The 15,279-nt window shown below is 45.5% G+C and overlaps 2 protein-coding genes across 2 annotated transcripts; both read left to right on the plus strand.

Annotated features, from left to right (window-relative positions):
* Window positions 1-1,420: 1,420 nt before the first annotated feature.
* On the plus strand, window positions 1,421-2,358 carry LOC127537252 (olfactory receptor 1496-like). The gene is given in 2 exon segments (XM_051959399.1): window positions 1,421-1,829; window positions 1,832-2,358. Coding segments are annotated over 2 exon segments (936 nt in total).
* An 11,736-nt stretch (window positions 2,359-14,094) lies between these two features.
* Window positions 14,095-15,033, plus strand: LOC127537253 (olfactory receptor 11A1-like). The gene has a single exon (XM_051959400.1). It carries the CDS (start codon window positions 14,095-14,097, stop codon window positions 15,031-15,033), a length of 939 nt encoding a protein of 312 aa, XP_051815360.1.
* Window positions 15,034-15,279: the final 246 nt, after the last annotated feature.

The raw sequence follows: 15,279 nt of genomic DNA on the forward strand, positions 1-15,279 counted from the left end.
TCCTGGTGTCGCGGTTCAGCATGCCTTTAGACATGACTTCTGATAGGGGCCCGCAGTTTACCTCAGAGCTCTGGAATGCAGTGGGTGGGAGCTTGGGGGTCACCAGACTACTGCTTACAACCCGCAGGCCAACGGACTGTGCGAGCAGTTTCATGGTTCTATGAAGGCTGCTCTCCGTGCGTCTTTAGTGGACAGTAGCTGGGCTGAGAGGTTGCCCTGGGTTTTGTTGCATCTGCGGTCCACCCCCAAAGAGGACCTGCAAGCCTCCTCTGCTCAGCTGGTTCTGGGTCAGTCGCTGAGAATCCCTGGTGAGTTCCTGGCTGATGTTCCAGGTTTAAGCGCTGGAGTTGTTAAAAGGTTTGGGGACAGGAAAGGTGCTGGTGTTTTTTCACCTGAAGCTGCGCACCACTGCCTCCCTTCGTCGTACATCTTTAAGGACCTCATGTCAGCCAAGTATGTTTTTGTCCGGTATGATGCACACCGCTCTCCTCGACAGACCCCTGATTACGGTCCTTTTCGCGTATTGGAGGAGGGTCACAAGTCTTTTCTGTTAGAGATGGGGGCGGGTCGGGACTGTGTTTCTGTGGATTGTCTGAAACCGGCCCATGCGCTCTAGGAGGATGACGTGGCGCTGGCTCGCCCCGCTCGCCGTGGCTGTCCACCTAATTCCGCCCAGGCCAGGCGCCCTTTACCGGAGGCCAACCCGCTGCGCGGAGTAGTTACACACTCCCGAGGGGGTAGAGTAGTTTGTTTGCCTGCACGATATGTTTGAAGTTTCGCTGCTTGTGTGTCCTGATTTTGTGTTAAATTTTGCGTGTTCTGGGGGATGGCCTGTGTGGTGCACATTATATTTAGGTGTCACACACAAATGACAGTTTTATTTTGAAGGGACAAAAAGGAGAGGCTTGTTCCTCCAGAGTTTTGGGCGGCAGGATTTTGGGGGTTTGCAGCTTTGTGTTTTGTATTTGCGGCGCTGAGAAAAAGTGGAGCTGAATAAAAAGGTAGCTGAGACTCCTGCAATTTTCGTCTCCTGTTCTTCAATGTCCACAGTAATGTTTTTAAATGTTGTAAAGCACATTGTGTTTCATTTTAACTGTATGAAAAGTGCTATATAAATAAACTTTGATTGATTGATTGATTTAGACAAGTGTGACAGGATAAATACATAAATTAAAAAAAAAAAAAAACATTGTTAGGTAAAGGAGGTTGAATGATGGTGTTGCGTCAGGCCTCCAGAGCAGAGATCCTCAGTGGACGAAAAGCAACCTCATAAAAAACCTCCCTCACACTTGTTTCTAGAAGAAGTGTACCAGTCACTTTCCAAGTTCAGGTACGTGCACTTCAATATAACAGGTAGTAACTGTTCTCTGTCATTCATGTACACTCTGCCCGTTTCAGGATTTAGATTTTAACGGCATTAATGGATGATGAGTTAAATGTTACTCATATAAAACTTGGTGGATTTGTGGAAATGGACAAATACAGATATCTTTATTTTATAACTATGTTTGCAGTATATATTCTGATAATCTGCAGTAATTCTACTATCGTCTTCCTGATCTGGATTCACAAGAACCTCCATGAGCCCATGTATGTTTTCATTGCAGCTTTGCTACTGAACTGTGTCCTTTACAGCACGACAGTTTACCCAAAGCTTCTGACTGATTTCTCATCTAAAGAACAGATCATTTCATATCCTGCATGCCTCTTTCAGTTTATTGCATTTTACACTTTTGGTAGTTCTGAATTCTTGCTCTTATCAGCGATGGCCTATGACAGATATGTGTCCATATGCAAACCTCTGCAGTATCCAACTATCATGACAAAAATGCTGTGACTGTGTTCCTGGTTTTGTGCTGGATTGTACCTGCCTCTCACATGGCAGTCCAAACCATTCTGAGCGCTAAAGCAAAACTGTGTGACTTCAATTTAAATTCAATATTTTGTAACAATGCAATCTACAGACTTCAATGTATTGAGTCAAGAATAATTAGTATTTTTGGTTTTGTTTGTTTACTGGATCTTGTAATACTCCCTCTGCTCTTCATAGTTTTTACATATGCAAGAATACTTGTAATATCCTATCGAAGCTGTAAAGAAGTCAGAAAGAAAGCTGCTGAGACCTGTTTGCCTCACCTGCTGGTATTAATCAACTTGTCCTTTTTGATTGTATACGAAGTGAGCATAGCTCGAGTGAACACTGATGTTCCAAAAACTGCACGCTTGATAATGATGCTACAAATAGTTCTGTATCATCCTCTGTTTAATCCGTTTATATACGGACTCAAAATGAAAGCAATTTTTCTACACCTCAAAATGTTGTTTTGCAAAGCCCAAATCATCAAGACTGATTTCTAATGTGCAATCAATTTTACTGCCTTTGTGAAACAAACTATCATAACAACTTTTATTCTGACTGTTTTTCTGTGTATTTTCCAATATCTTAACTGTCATGAAAATAGTTGGTAAATATTAACCCTGTGTGTTTCTGCATTAGTATAAACAGCTGTACCTGCATTAATAAAGTGTATATTGATCACAGGATAAACATCTCAAAGTGTATTTGTTTAAACTTACAATTCCGTGATATAGTAAATATTATAATAATGCAGACATTAATGTTTCAGGTCTTAAGAAAACTGAAGGTGAACATGTTATTGTACATAACAGAATCTGTTTACCTTACACCAAACGCTTTACTGGCTACTCCTGCACATGATCATTTCAGACAAAATTCCTGATTTTTATAACAAGCTGTGACTTTTAAACCCAAAAGCTGGAAGAATTTGTCAGATTTTGTGTATAAAGCACAGACAAACTTAGATAGACTAACTAGTGTTTTGGTTTCCTCCAGGTGGATAGTTATAAAGTCTCCCCATTGCTACTTCAAATGTCAGATAAGTCTTTAAATCCAACAGTTATGTCACAGAAGGACACAAGAGGAGAATGTTGGTATTCAGGAATGAATAATTCTGCAGTTGTTCAGTGTTTGTGCACTTTGTCAATTTGTCTGTCTGTGTGATTGACATTTGTGTTGGATATTACTATTTTTCTCAGTTGCTTTGGTACATTTCTCAAATCAGAATTGATATTCTTAAAATTACTCAGTTCAATCTTCACATCATGGTGTCACTTGTGCACATCATAAAACAGTTTCTCATTTCTTTGTGCAAGTTGCTAATGCTTTGGTACATCCATGCCAATGATTACATACAATGTTCTGCTGTTTCCTACATTATCAATAGCTTATGTCATGTTGATCAAAATGTATTGTAATGGGTCTCTGCTGAATAGTTTCACTCTCCACAACATTTAGGCATTAGATCATCACAAAAATCTTTACATGCAAAATGGTTGAACACGTTTTCATATGTCAAGGATGTTTCTATACATTTCCATTAGATGTTTTATCTAAATATGTCCTGAATGTGTAAATTGCTCCCGAGTGAAAACTGACTTTCTCTCATGAAGGGAAATGTATGACGGGTGAGGGTTTTCTGAAATTGCTGAAAGACGCAAAAGAAGATTCCTACAGCACTGCATGCACAGTTTTCCCTCAGGAGATTGTCCGATATTCACATTTCTAATTTTTTTCTGTGCTTTGCAGTGCTGTTTTCCTTTCTGTATTGCAATGTCGTGGTCTGTCAACAAATGACAGTATGAACAGTCAGAGCATAAATGTAAATCTTGTCCAGTCTCTTTCAATCAATCTCCCACATACACTAAGGTGTCATTTATAATTTACAAGCATTGTCATCAAAATTTTAGCCATAGTTTACAAGGCTTTTCTAATCATCAATTAGCCTTTCAACACCATTAGCTAACACAATGTAGCATTAGAACACAGGAGTGATGCTTGCAGGAAATGTTCCTCTGTATCCCTATTTCCAGCAGGAATAGTCATTTACCGCATTAACGATGTCTAGACTGGATTTATGATGAAATAGATGTTTCCTTCATTGAGAAAAAAATGCTTTTCTTTCACAAATAAGTAAATTTATAAGTGACTTCCAAACTTTTGAATGGTAGTGTGTGTGTATCTGTCGGATCAGATATATACATTCCACCTCATAATGGTTAATGTTGACTCCATTTTTAAAAATCTTCGAAAAATAAACTTAAAAAGTTCCACTTGTTTATTTTTTTTCAATGTAATTTATAGCACTATAGCTGTGTCATGCTGAGACATTTCTGAGTTCCTTCTACTTGTAGCCATGGCTATTCTGTTGTCATAGAGGTGCAAGACTTTGTTTTGCAGTGAAAAATTGAGTCCACAGTGAGCTTCTTTCTATCACTACAAGATAAGTGATCTTACACAAAAAATTAACATCCTCCTTGCCCTTGGTTTAAATAACGACTTGCCTGTGGCGAGGGTTCAGCACAAGTTTTTAGTAGGTCTGTGATCTGAACTTTCAAGGAAACAGCGCGACAATCCGTAGCTCAGTGCTACATGGCTACCTCTGTGTGCCTTTGGGAAGACCCACAACTCAGGAAGGCTGATAAAAAGATAGCTGACCTGCTGGAAGACATTCGCCGTCTCTCCAGTGAACTGAGGGAAAAAGACGCTCTGCTGACCAGGCCAATTGAGGTGCCCACGAGCAGTCCATGCGGATTACCTCTCTCTCTGTGGCCTTCCAGGACACGGCACCCTGGGATCCCTCCTGTCCACGACCGTCATCCTGCTCTACACCCAGCCGCCAGCGATCACGGACACTGATCGTGATTCAGGGCAAACCCCAGTCAGAGCCGTCTCGCGTCCACTCTCCCTCTTGAATCACTTCATGGCTCTGTCGCAGATTGAAGAAAAGCCAGCTGATGGTGAAGGCCTGAGCTCAGCTCCTGTTGTTTCCTCTGCACCAGTGACCAACGGTGTGTCTGCGGCTTCCTGCTCCAATGGCCCAGCATCCATGGGCTCGGTGGATCCCCCTCCGCTGCTTCCTGGTGATACCTAGGGTTTCTCTGCAGTGATCCCGGATCAGCAGCTGTCATCCCAAGCCTGGGTTTATACGTCATGCTGGAGGCTTCTAGAGGAGGCTGTGTGGAGGTGTTCTTGGAGCCTCCACTGCCCTAGTACGATGCAGGATCCTCATCCTGGAGCTGAGGCTGCTCCCTGCCATAGCAGCCAGCAGCACCCAGAGCCCATGGAGCTCCCCTCCGCCAGATCAGGCACTACTGTCAGCACAAGGACCACCGCCTCTCCTCGCGTTGAGTGGCCAGCCTCAGCACTGCAGCGGATTAACATGCGTCCGGCTCCGACCTCTCTCCCTGCTCATCGCCTGAAAGTGCCAGCGAAGCATTCCCCAGCTCCAGATGGTGGCGTTGCTGGCTTAGCCTCACCTGTCACCTCATCCTCTGTTCAGTCCCACAACACTCATCATTGGCGACTGCATTGTCAGGGATATCCGTTTCTTCAATGCCACCACACAGTGTTTTCGTGGTGTCACCGCTGTCTTTATCCTGGACAAACTTCCTGAGCCGTTACAGTCCATCCCATCCTCCGTATACTGTATGATAATTCATGTTGGCACAAACGACATGACCCGGCGACAGTCTGAGCTGACTAGAAAGGATTTTATGGACCTCTTCAGCCTTCTGAAAAGCTGTAGTAAGTCAGTCTTCATTGGCGGATCTCCCTCTCAGTGTCGAGCACTTCTCCAGACTCCTCACCTTGAGTACCTGGCTCCGGCACACCTTCACAGCTCACAACCTGAATTTTACTGACAATTTGTTACAGTGGGTGTCAGAGGCTCAGGTGCAGGAAATAGAGATCGCAGGCAGAAAAGTTTCAGAATGTTTTTATTTACAAAGTGCAAAATATAATACAGAATACTACCCTAGCCGTGCTAGACAACCCACGGCAACGAATTTAATTCTCTGCCAGGGTGGGTCGAGTTACCCTCGGTAAGCCTCGAGGTTGGATGCCCCTAAAACTGGCCGACGAATCACCATGAAGTGTAGAGTCAGAAGGCGGCCGTAAGTGAGGACAGAGGCGCGACAATTCTGACAGAAACAACCGGAAACAACTGGCCGAGCCATGCTAGACAACCCACGACAACGAATTTAATTCTCTGCCAGGGTCGACAACAAAAACGACAACAGTCGTTGAGCTCCGTTAGCACCGACTCTGAATAATATTTCTGTTAACATGTCTGTAATATACTTGAGCTTCACCCATTGACTGGATAAATAAGGCTTCACCAAACTCCCACATCCTCTGATTTCCGGCGCTCTCGGAACTACGTCAGCCTATTCGTTGCGCTGATTGGTTGCATAGCTACTCAATTGCTGCAGAGTGATTTGAAAGACAACCTTTTAGCCCGCCTCCCTCCCTGTCGAGAGTTCCTCGACCCTTGTGTCTTCAGACCTGGGTCTAGCGCAGCCAGGCTAACAGAATACATCAAGAAACCAGAACTATGCTAAACTCAGAACTAACTGTACAGAACTACAACAGGAAACCAGAACACGATGAAAACCCAGAAATATCTCTTCCGTCAAAGGCAGACTGAACAAGATTCCCTGTAAGGGAATGGAAGACAAACTACACTAAAGCAAAACAGAATGTAAACCCCGGTCTGGTACCACCAGGAGAGGAATACAGAAGAAATACAAACTAAATAAAAAATCCTGACTCACAATTAACCTAATGGAATCCCCAAAACCCAATAATGCAAACAGCAACAGCTAAATATGTAAAGCCCGTAAATTAACCTTAGCTGGAATTAACAACTAAACAGTAAATAGAAACAAACGATGGAGGAACATTAGTTCATCACAAGTAACTATTCTCTGGTTGTGCTCGGTATTAGGGACTTAACTGACTGGGCAGGGGAACAGAGTTCGTGTTGTGGATGGGCTCTAATCCTCCAGGTAGAGAGACGACCCAGCAGGTGGAAAGTGTGGGACTGCGGTAAAGAGGCGGTGTCGTACTGGGAGGGTCAGGCGAACGGAGCTCCTGGTGTGGGAGGCTGGCAACAGGTGCTTGCTTCGAAGAACGAGAATGGAGAGCTCACTGGCTGAAGTGTGAAGCCCAGGGAATCCAACAAGTGAGGTTCTCTCCAATGGATGGAATGGAGCAACAGCGGATCAAGGAGGCACAGGTGGGTGATAGAACTAAACAAAGAAACACAGGATTACTGAGAGTTAAAAATAAACTGGCAAGGGCTGAATAGTGTGCTGCACTAACGAGTGAAAGTTCACGGTCCCGCGTCGAGTGAACAGTGGCATCTGGTTTTATGGAGGCGAGTGGAGATGATGAACAGGAACACCTGCCCGCACTCTGCCTCTGCTGTTTACTAAATGCCTGCGCCTGCCACTCAGCCTCTGTTTTAAAACACACTGAGCGAAGGGAAAGTCTGGATCAGAGGAAGGAAGCCACGATTTTAACCTCTTGACCTCTTCTGGAACCGTCCTGGATTGTATCGACACAATGGACTGCATCCGAGCAGCTGGGTTTTAACAGCAAACATTCTCCATGCAGTTCAATCAACACCAGCTGACTGACTGCCCATAAGCCACCCCCACTCACCACACACACCTCACTTCCCCTCTGCTCACAGATACACCGGACATCACCCACAATATCCCAGCTGTTGTTTTTCAAAGATCAAACAAAACCTGGACTGTTTATAAATCAAGAACTGTGATTCCATTGAAACGCCAGGAGGAGCGCACGTTCAGCACGAGCATCAACATGGCCATGCTGAACGTGTGCTCTCTTTTTTACAAAACTTCTATTACTAACGATGTGATTTTAAATTCCAAGTTGGATGGTGTTGTCCTGACAGAGACATGGCTTGGCACTGATGCACCTGTTGTTCTCACCCAGGCTTCCCTACTGAATTTTAACTTTTTATTCTCCACCAGGGAGGGTGGAAGAGGAGGCGGAGAAGCCTCCATTACGAGAAATGCACAAACCCCAACTGAATTGTCTTTTAACCCCGAAGTTCCACATAATGGAACGAAGCGCCGCCGTCTTGCTCCGAAAGTCAAAGCACACTGAAAGCGCAGCGCAGCGGCGCGCCGTCAGGATGGGGAGGGCTGTTCCTCAGAGAGGCTCTCGTGTGAATAGTGATATCACGCAATATAAACACATGATATAAACAGAAAATAAATAAACCACACCTCATTTCGCTTCTACAAGGTCGCTCTGCTTGACCCAGCCACATTGCTCTGTGATTTATAGTACTTCTAGCATGGTTGAGTACATGATTTATGTTTTGATCTCAAATGAGTGCTTTCCTTTATCCAATAGTTAATTTTGTATGGTTTCTTTGGGGTCCGTGTGGTACACAGTGGCCCCGGTTGCTCTCTGGGGGCACTGCCCCGTGGCTCCTCGGCCTGTGGGGGTGGGGTGGGGTGGGGGGGTGCCCTGTCGGCTTGGCACTGCATTGCTGTGATGGCTGTTCTGGGCTTCAGGGTCTTTCACACTTGCATGTGCATGTTTGCTCAGGTCCCACCAGCTCCTGTCGAGTTCCGCTGTTGAGCAGTGATGGGACCTGCCGGAATGTGCTGAGACTCTCTCCAGAGTCTAATCTCACACTAAACCCTCTCTCCTTTTCTCTAGTATCTTCCTCTAGTGTCTTCTGGCCTATTCCACTCTATACTAACATGACACCCATAACTATGGTGTTCAGTACTGTCTGGCTAAATATTCATTTATTTATTTATTGTTTGTTTGGTTTTCTGTTCTCTTGTGTATGTGTTTGTTTGTTTGTCTTATTGATGGGTAATTATTAGTTGGGAATAACACAACACCTGATATTCTTCAGCTGTAATAGCACCGCTTGCTAGTCCCTGTCCTTGTCCGCCCCCTCTCGTCCTGTCCACCCCTTTGTTTCCCCTCACATCACCACTGAGGTGTAGCACTGCCCTCCCTGGCTCTTAAACAGGGAAATGTAATAAAAAGTGTCAGCTTAGCTTTCAGGGAGGGCTGGTGATGGTCACACGCATGCACTAAATAATAAGATATTTGGCTGCAAGACTAAAATATGCATTAATCTCATAAAGTGTTGACACCCCTTCCATGGAGTTAAACAATGAGAATAAATGCAGACAAAAAGAGGAAAAAAAGAAAAAAAAAATTGTATGGTTTATTCTATATAAAAAACGGTAATTTCTCTTCGCCCATGGCGTCGTGTTGTATCTGGGACCCTGTTGACCCGATGCTCGTGCCTCCGGAGGTGTAATAACAACATATAGGGAAAAATTTACGTCCAAGAAGTCGTGCATTGTGTTTTATTTTGAAGGTTCCGGTTTAACTTCCTGTCTGGTGCTTTCTCAACGACAGTGATTTTACGAGGTTTTGAAGCGGTGGCGCACAAAATAGACCTGAAGTGAATCTCTAACGCGTTTCAGAGACGCGGCGCTGGCACTCCGCAGCGTGTGCAGTGGAAATTGTCTGATAGAAGAGAATGGGTTCTAAGTGCTGCGCAGTACGATTCAAGAGCGCGGCGCTGCGCGGTGCGGCTGTTTCGCGTTATGTGGAATTTAGGGGTGACAGTTACTCATCATTTGAGCATCATGCTTTTGTCTTGAGCAGCACTCAGATTCTCTGTGTAACAGTGTACAGAATCCCCATCACTCCAGTCAATTTTGTCAGTGAATTTTCAGAACAATTATCAATCATTCACACCAAATACAACAAAACTTTAATAACTGGTGATTTTAATTTACACGTCAACACCTCGGACCCAGTGTCCATAGAATCTGGAAATCTTTTAAACTGTCACACAGCTGACTCATAACAGAGGACACACCCTGGACCTGGTTATAACCAATGGCCTGTCCATTGGTGTGTCCTCTGTTGTTGACCTGGCTGTGTCTGGCCATTGTATATGGAGGGAGGGAGGGAGGGATGGTTTTTCTTGTTTGTAATGTGGTGCACATGATATTTAGGTCTCACACACAAAGGACAGTTTTATTTTGAAGGGACAAAAATGGAGAGGCTTGTTCCTCCAGAGTTTTGGGCGGCAGGATGTTGGGGGTTTGCAGCTTTGTGTTTTGTGTTTGTGGCACCGAAAAAAGTGGAGCAGAATAAAAAGGTAGCAGAGACTCCTGCAATTTTCGTCTCCTGTTCTTCAACCTTCACATTGGTGACCCCGACGTTTTGAACCTCGACATACAACTAAGAGAGATGTCGACTGAAGCGACCACATCTGCTACTGCTCCTGCTGCTGCTGCTGTGGTTCCGCCGACTGTTTTCAAGGCCACCATTTCTGGACACATAACCCAGAATCGTGGTTCCAGCATGTTGAAGCCCAGTTTCACCTGCATGGCATCACCACGGACCACACGAAATATTTCCACGTGGTCGCAGCTTTGGATCCAGCCACTACTCGCAGGTTAATGGGACTGCTCTGGGACCCGCTGGTCGCCGGCAAGTATGCGACTCTAAAGACTCTGTTATTACAGTCATACCAGCTCTCGGATATGGAGCGGGCTGATCATCTGATATTGCTGAGTGGGTTAGGAGACAGCAAACCTTCGGAGCCGATGGAGGACAGGCTGGCACTGCTGGGCTCCGGTGATGCTTCATTCCTTTTCACCCACTTGTTCCTGCGCCAGCTTGTGTTCTTTCATGGCAGTGAGTTTGGCTGGGACTTTGTAGTAGCTTCGGTTTCCGTCCCTATCCTGGGTGCTGACTTTTTGTGTGTTCAGACTGTAGATGTAGCTAACAGATGTTTGATCAATGCTGTATCTTTAGACTCTTACTCGTGTACTCTTGGGATCGCAGGGCCGATACTCGCTAACATGCTTGCTCCTGGGGATGTGTACCAACGTCTGCTCTCGGAGTTTCCTGCCCTTACGGTCCCCACTTTTTTTTAACTGCGGTGGCTAAACATGGGGTTGAGCATTATATGACAACAGTCGGCCCACCACCAGTTTTTGCACGCGCACGCCGTCTGGATGTGGCTAAGTTGGCTGTCGCTAAGGAGGAGTTTGCCAACATGGAGCGGCTGGGCATTGTGCGTCGTTCCGACAGCCCATGAGCTTCTCCCCTGCACATGGTTCCAAAGTCCGATGGAGGCTGGCGACCTTGTGGTGACTTTCGGCGCCTCAACAATGCTACCACAGGTGCCCGGTCCGCCATATCCAGGACTTTTCCGTGCACCTGGTGGGGACGGTTTTCTTCTCCAAAGTCGACTCGGTGAGAAGTTATCACCAAGTCCCTGTTCGTTCGGAGAATGTTCCAAAAACTGCTATCATCACTCCTTTTGGGCTGTTCGAGTCTTTGAGGATGCCTTTCAGCCTGAAAGGCACGGCTCAGAAGTTTCAGTGGCTTATGGACTCGGTGTTGCGAGATATGCCTTTCCTGTTTGTGTATCTGGACGATATACTGGTGGCAAGTGCTTCCATGGAGGAACACGTTACACTTTCGCAAAATTTTTTGAGCATCTCAGCGAACACAGGTTGATAGTGAACCCTGCTAAATGTCAGTTCAGACTCTCAGACACAGAGTTCCTGGGGCACAGTGTGTCGTAACGTGGTGCTGTGCCACTCCCTGCCAAAGTCGAAGCGGTTCCGGCTTTTCCACATCCTGGGTCCGTGAAGCATCTTCACAAGTTTTTAGGGATGGTTACTTTTTACAACCGTTTCATCCCTCGAGCTGCCTACATTATGCACCCCTTATATGACGCGTTAAAAGGGAAGAAGGGTGGTCAGGACATTGAGTGGACCCCGGAGAGGTTACTGGCTTTTGATGAAGCTAAAGCGGCCCTTGCCAATGCTGCCCTATTGGCCCACACTGACCCAGCCGCATCCATCGCCCTGACCCCCGATGCGTCACCAGATTACGCTGTCTGGGCGGTTTGCCAGCAATGGTCTGACGGTGCCTGGCAGCCGCGAGCTTTTTTCAGCAGAAAGTTGCGTGAATCTGAACGGAAGTACAGTACCTTTGACAGAGAACTCTTAGCCCTTTTCCTTGCCACAGGCCACTTCAGGTTCCTCTTGGAGGGCTGGGAGTTTACTACTTTTGCCAATTACAAGCCCCTTACATTCACCATGGCTAAGTCGTTCAAACCTTGGTCGGCGCAGCAACAGCGGCATCTTTCTGCCGTTTCCGAATTTGCGACAGACATTCGACATGTGGCTGGAAAGAACAACCTGGTGGCGGACTGCCTGTCTTGTGCCCAGGTTACCACTGTTCATCTGGGAGTAGACTATGCTGAAATGGCTGCAGACTAGCTGAAGGACTCAGAGGTTCAGGCGCTGCGCACAGCCGAATCTAGTTTGCAGTTGAAAAATGTCATGTTTCATGACAGTAGGGCATCCCTCCTTTGCGACATCTCTGCGGGCAAGCCACGCCCTTTGGCTCCTGCCGCTTGGCGCCACAGTGTGTTTGATGCTGTCCACTCCCTGTCACACCCTGGTGTTAAAGCTTCGGTCAAATGGGTAGGTGCCAAGTTCGTATGGCCCGGTCTCAGGAAGGATGTTAAGATTTGGACTAGCACGTGTGTGGCGTGCCAGCGTGCAAAAGCGCTGCGCCATGTTAAAACTCCTTTGGGGCCCTTTCCCATTCCTGAGAGATGTTTTGACCACGTTCACGTGGATCTGGTTGGTCCGTTTCCCCCGTCCCGTGGGTTTACTCACCTCCTGACCATGGTGGACAGGACCACACGGTGGCCCAAAGCAGTTCCCCTGTCGTCTACGACTTCGCCGGAGGTAGCCCGGGCATTCATTTATTCCTGGGTTTTGCGGTTCGGCATGTCTTTAGACATGACTTCTGATAGGGGCCCGCAGTTTACCTCAGAGCTCTGGAATGCAGTGGCTGGGAGCTTGGGGGTTCATCTTCACCAGGCTACTGCTTACAACCCGCAGGCCAACGGACTGTGCGAGCAGTTTCATGGTTCTATGAAGGCTGCTCTCCATGCGTCTTTAGTGGACAGTAGCTGGGCTGAGAGGTTGCCCTGGGTGGTCCACCCCCAAAGAGGACCTGCAAGCCTCCTCTGCTCAGTTGGTTCTGGGTCAGTCGCTGAGAATCCCGGGGGAGTTCCTGGCTGATGTTCCAGGTTTAAGCGCTGGAATTCTTAAAAGCTTTGGAGACAGGGAAGGTGCTGGTGTTTTTTCACCTGTAGCTTCGCACCACTGCCTCCCTCAGTCGTACATCTTTAAGGACCTCATGTCAGCCAAGTATGTTTTTGCACACCGCTCTCCTCAACAGGCCCCTGATTACGGTCCTTTTCGCGTATTGGAGGCGGGACACGAGTCTTTTCTGTCAGAGATGGGGGCGGGTAGGGCCCGTGTTTCTGTGGATCGTCTGAAACCCGCCCATGTGCTCGAGGAGGATGACGTGGCGCTGGCTCGTCCCGCTCACCCTGGCCGTCGACCAAATTCCGCCCAGGCCAGGCGCCCTTTACCGGAGGCCAACCCACTGCGCGGAGTAGTTACACGCTCCCGAGGGGGTAGTGTAGTTCATCTGCCTGCACGGTATGTTTGAAGTTTGAAGTTTCGCTGCTTGTGTGTCCTGATTTTGTGTTAAATTTTGCGTGTTCTGAGGGGTGGCCTGTGTGGTGCATATTATATTTAGGTGTCACACACAAAGGACAGTTTTATTTTGAAGGGACAAAATATGGAGAGGCTTGTTCCTCCAGAGTTTTGGGCCGCAGGATGTTAGGGGTTTGCAGCTTTGTGTTTTGTGTTTGTGGCGCTGAGAAAAAGTGGAGCTGAATAAAAAGGTAGTTAAGACTCATGCAATTTTCGTCTCCTGTTCTTCAACCTCCACAGTAATGTTTTTAAATGTAAAGCACTTTGTGTTGCATTTTAACTGTATGAAAAGTGCTATATAAATAAAGTTTGATTTGATTGATTGATTGATTTACACAAGTGTGACAGGATAAATACAGAAATTTAAAAAAAACAATAAACATTGTCAGGTAAAGGAGGTTGAATGATGGTGTTGCGTCAGGCCTCCAGAACAGAGATCCTCAGTGGACGAAAAGCAACCTGATAAAAAACCTCCCTCACACTCGTTTCTAGAAGAAGTGGAGCAGTCGCTTTCCAAGTTCAGGTATGTGCACTTCAATATAACAGCTAGTAACTGTTCTCTGTCATTCATGTACACTCTGTCTGTTTCAGGATTAGTTTTGAGCAGCATTAATGGATGATGAGTTAAATGTTACTCATATAAAACTTGGTGGGTTTGTGGAAATGGACAAATACAGATATCTTTATTTTATAACTATGTTTGCAGTATATATTCTGATAATCTGCAGTAATTCTACTATCGTCTTCCTGATCTGGATTCACAAGAACCTCCATGAGCCCATGTATGTTTTCATTGCAGTTTTGCTACTGAACTGTGTCCTTTACAGCACGACGGTTTACCCAAAGCTTCTGACTGATTTCTTATCTAAAGAACAGATCATTTCATATCCTGCATGCCTCTTTCAATTTTTTTCATTTTACTCTTTAGGCGGTTCTGAATTCTTGCTCTTATCAGCTATGGCCTATGACAGATATGTGTCTATATGCAAACCTCTGCAGTATCCAACTATCATGACAAAAAATGCTGTGACTGTTTTCCTGGTTTTGTGTTGGATTGTACCTGCCTCTCATGTGGCAGTCCAAACCATTCTGAGCGCTAAAGCAAAACTGTGTAACTTCAATTTAAATTCAGTATTTTGTAACAATGCAATCTACAGACTTCAATGTACTGCATCAAGAATAATTACTATTTTTGGTATGGTTGGTTTACTGGATCTCGCAATACTCCCTCTGCTCTTCATAGTCTTTACATATGCAAGAATACTTGTAATATCCTATCGAAGCTGTAAAGAAGTCAGAAAAAAAGCTGCTGAGACCTGTTTGCCTCACCTGCTGGTATTAATCAGCTTCTCCTTGTTGACTGTATATGATGTGAGCATAGCTCGAGTGGACACTGATTTTCCAAAAACTGCACGCTTGATAATGACGCTACAAATAGTTCTGTATCATCCTCTGTTTAATCCGTTTATATACGGACTCAAAATGAAAGAAATTTTTCAACACCTCAAAATGCTGTTTTGCAAAGCCCAAATCATCAAGACTGATTTCTAATGTGGAATCAATTTTAGTGCTGTTGTGAAACAAAATATCAGAACAACTTTCATTCTGACTGTTTTTTGTGTTTTACAATATTTTAACTGTCAAGAAATTAGTTGGTCAATATTAACCCCATGTGTTTCTGCATTAGAATAAATGGCTGTGACTGTATTAATAAAGTACATATTGATCATAGAAGGAACATTTCAAAGTGTATTTTTTGAATTTGCAATTTCATGATCGAGTACAAATTATAAGAAT

This window comes from Acanthochromis polyacanthus, chromosome 14 (assembly GCF_021347895.1).
Source record: "Acanthochromis polyacanthus isolate Apoly-LR-REF ecotype Palm Island chromosome 14, KAUST_Apoly_ChrSc, whole genome shotgun sequence".
In the NCBI taxonomy this organism is placed as follows: Eukaryota; Metazoa; Chordata; class Actinopteri; family Pomacentridae; genus Acanthochromis; species Acanthochromis polyacanthus.

Coding starts and splice junctions, on each gene's coding strand:
- LOC127537253 (XM_051959400.1), top strand. CDS start 14,095: ATGGATGATGAGTTAAATGTTACTCATATAAAACTTGGTGGGTTTGTG.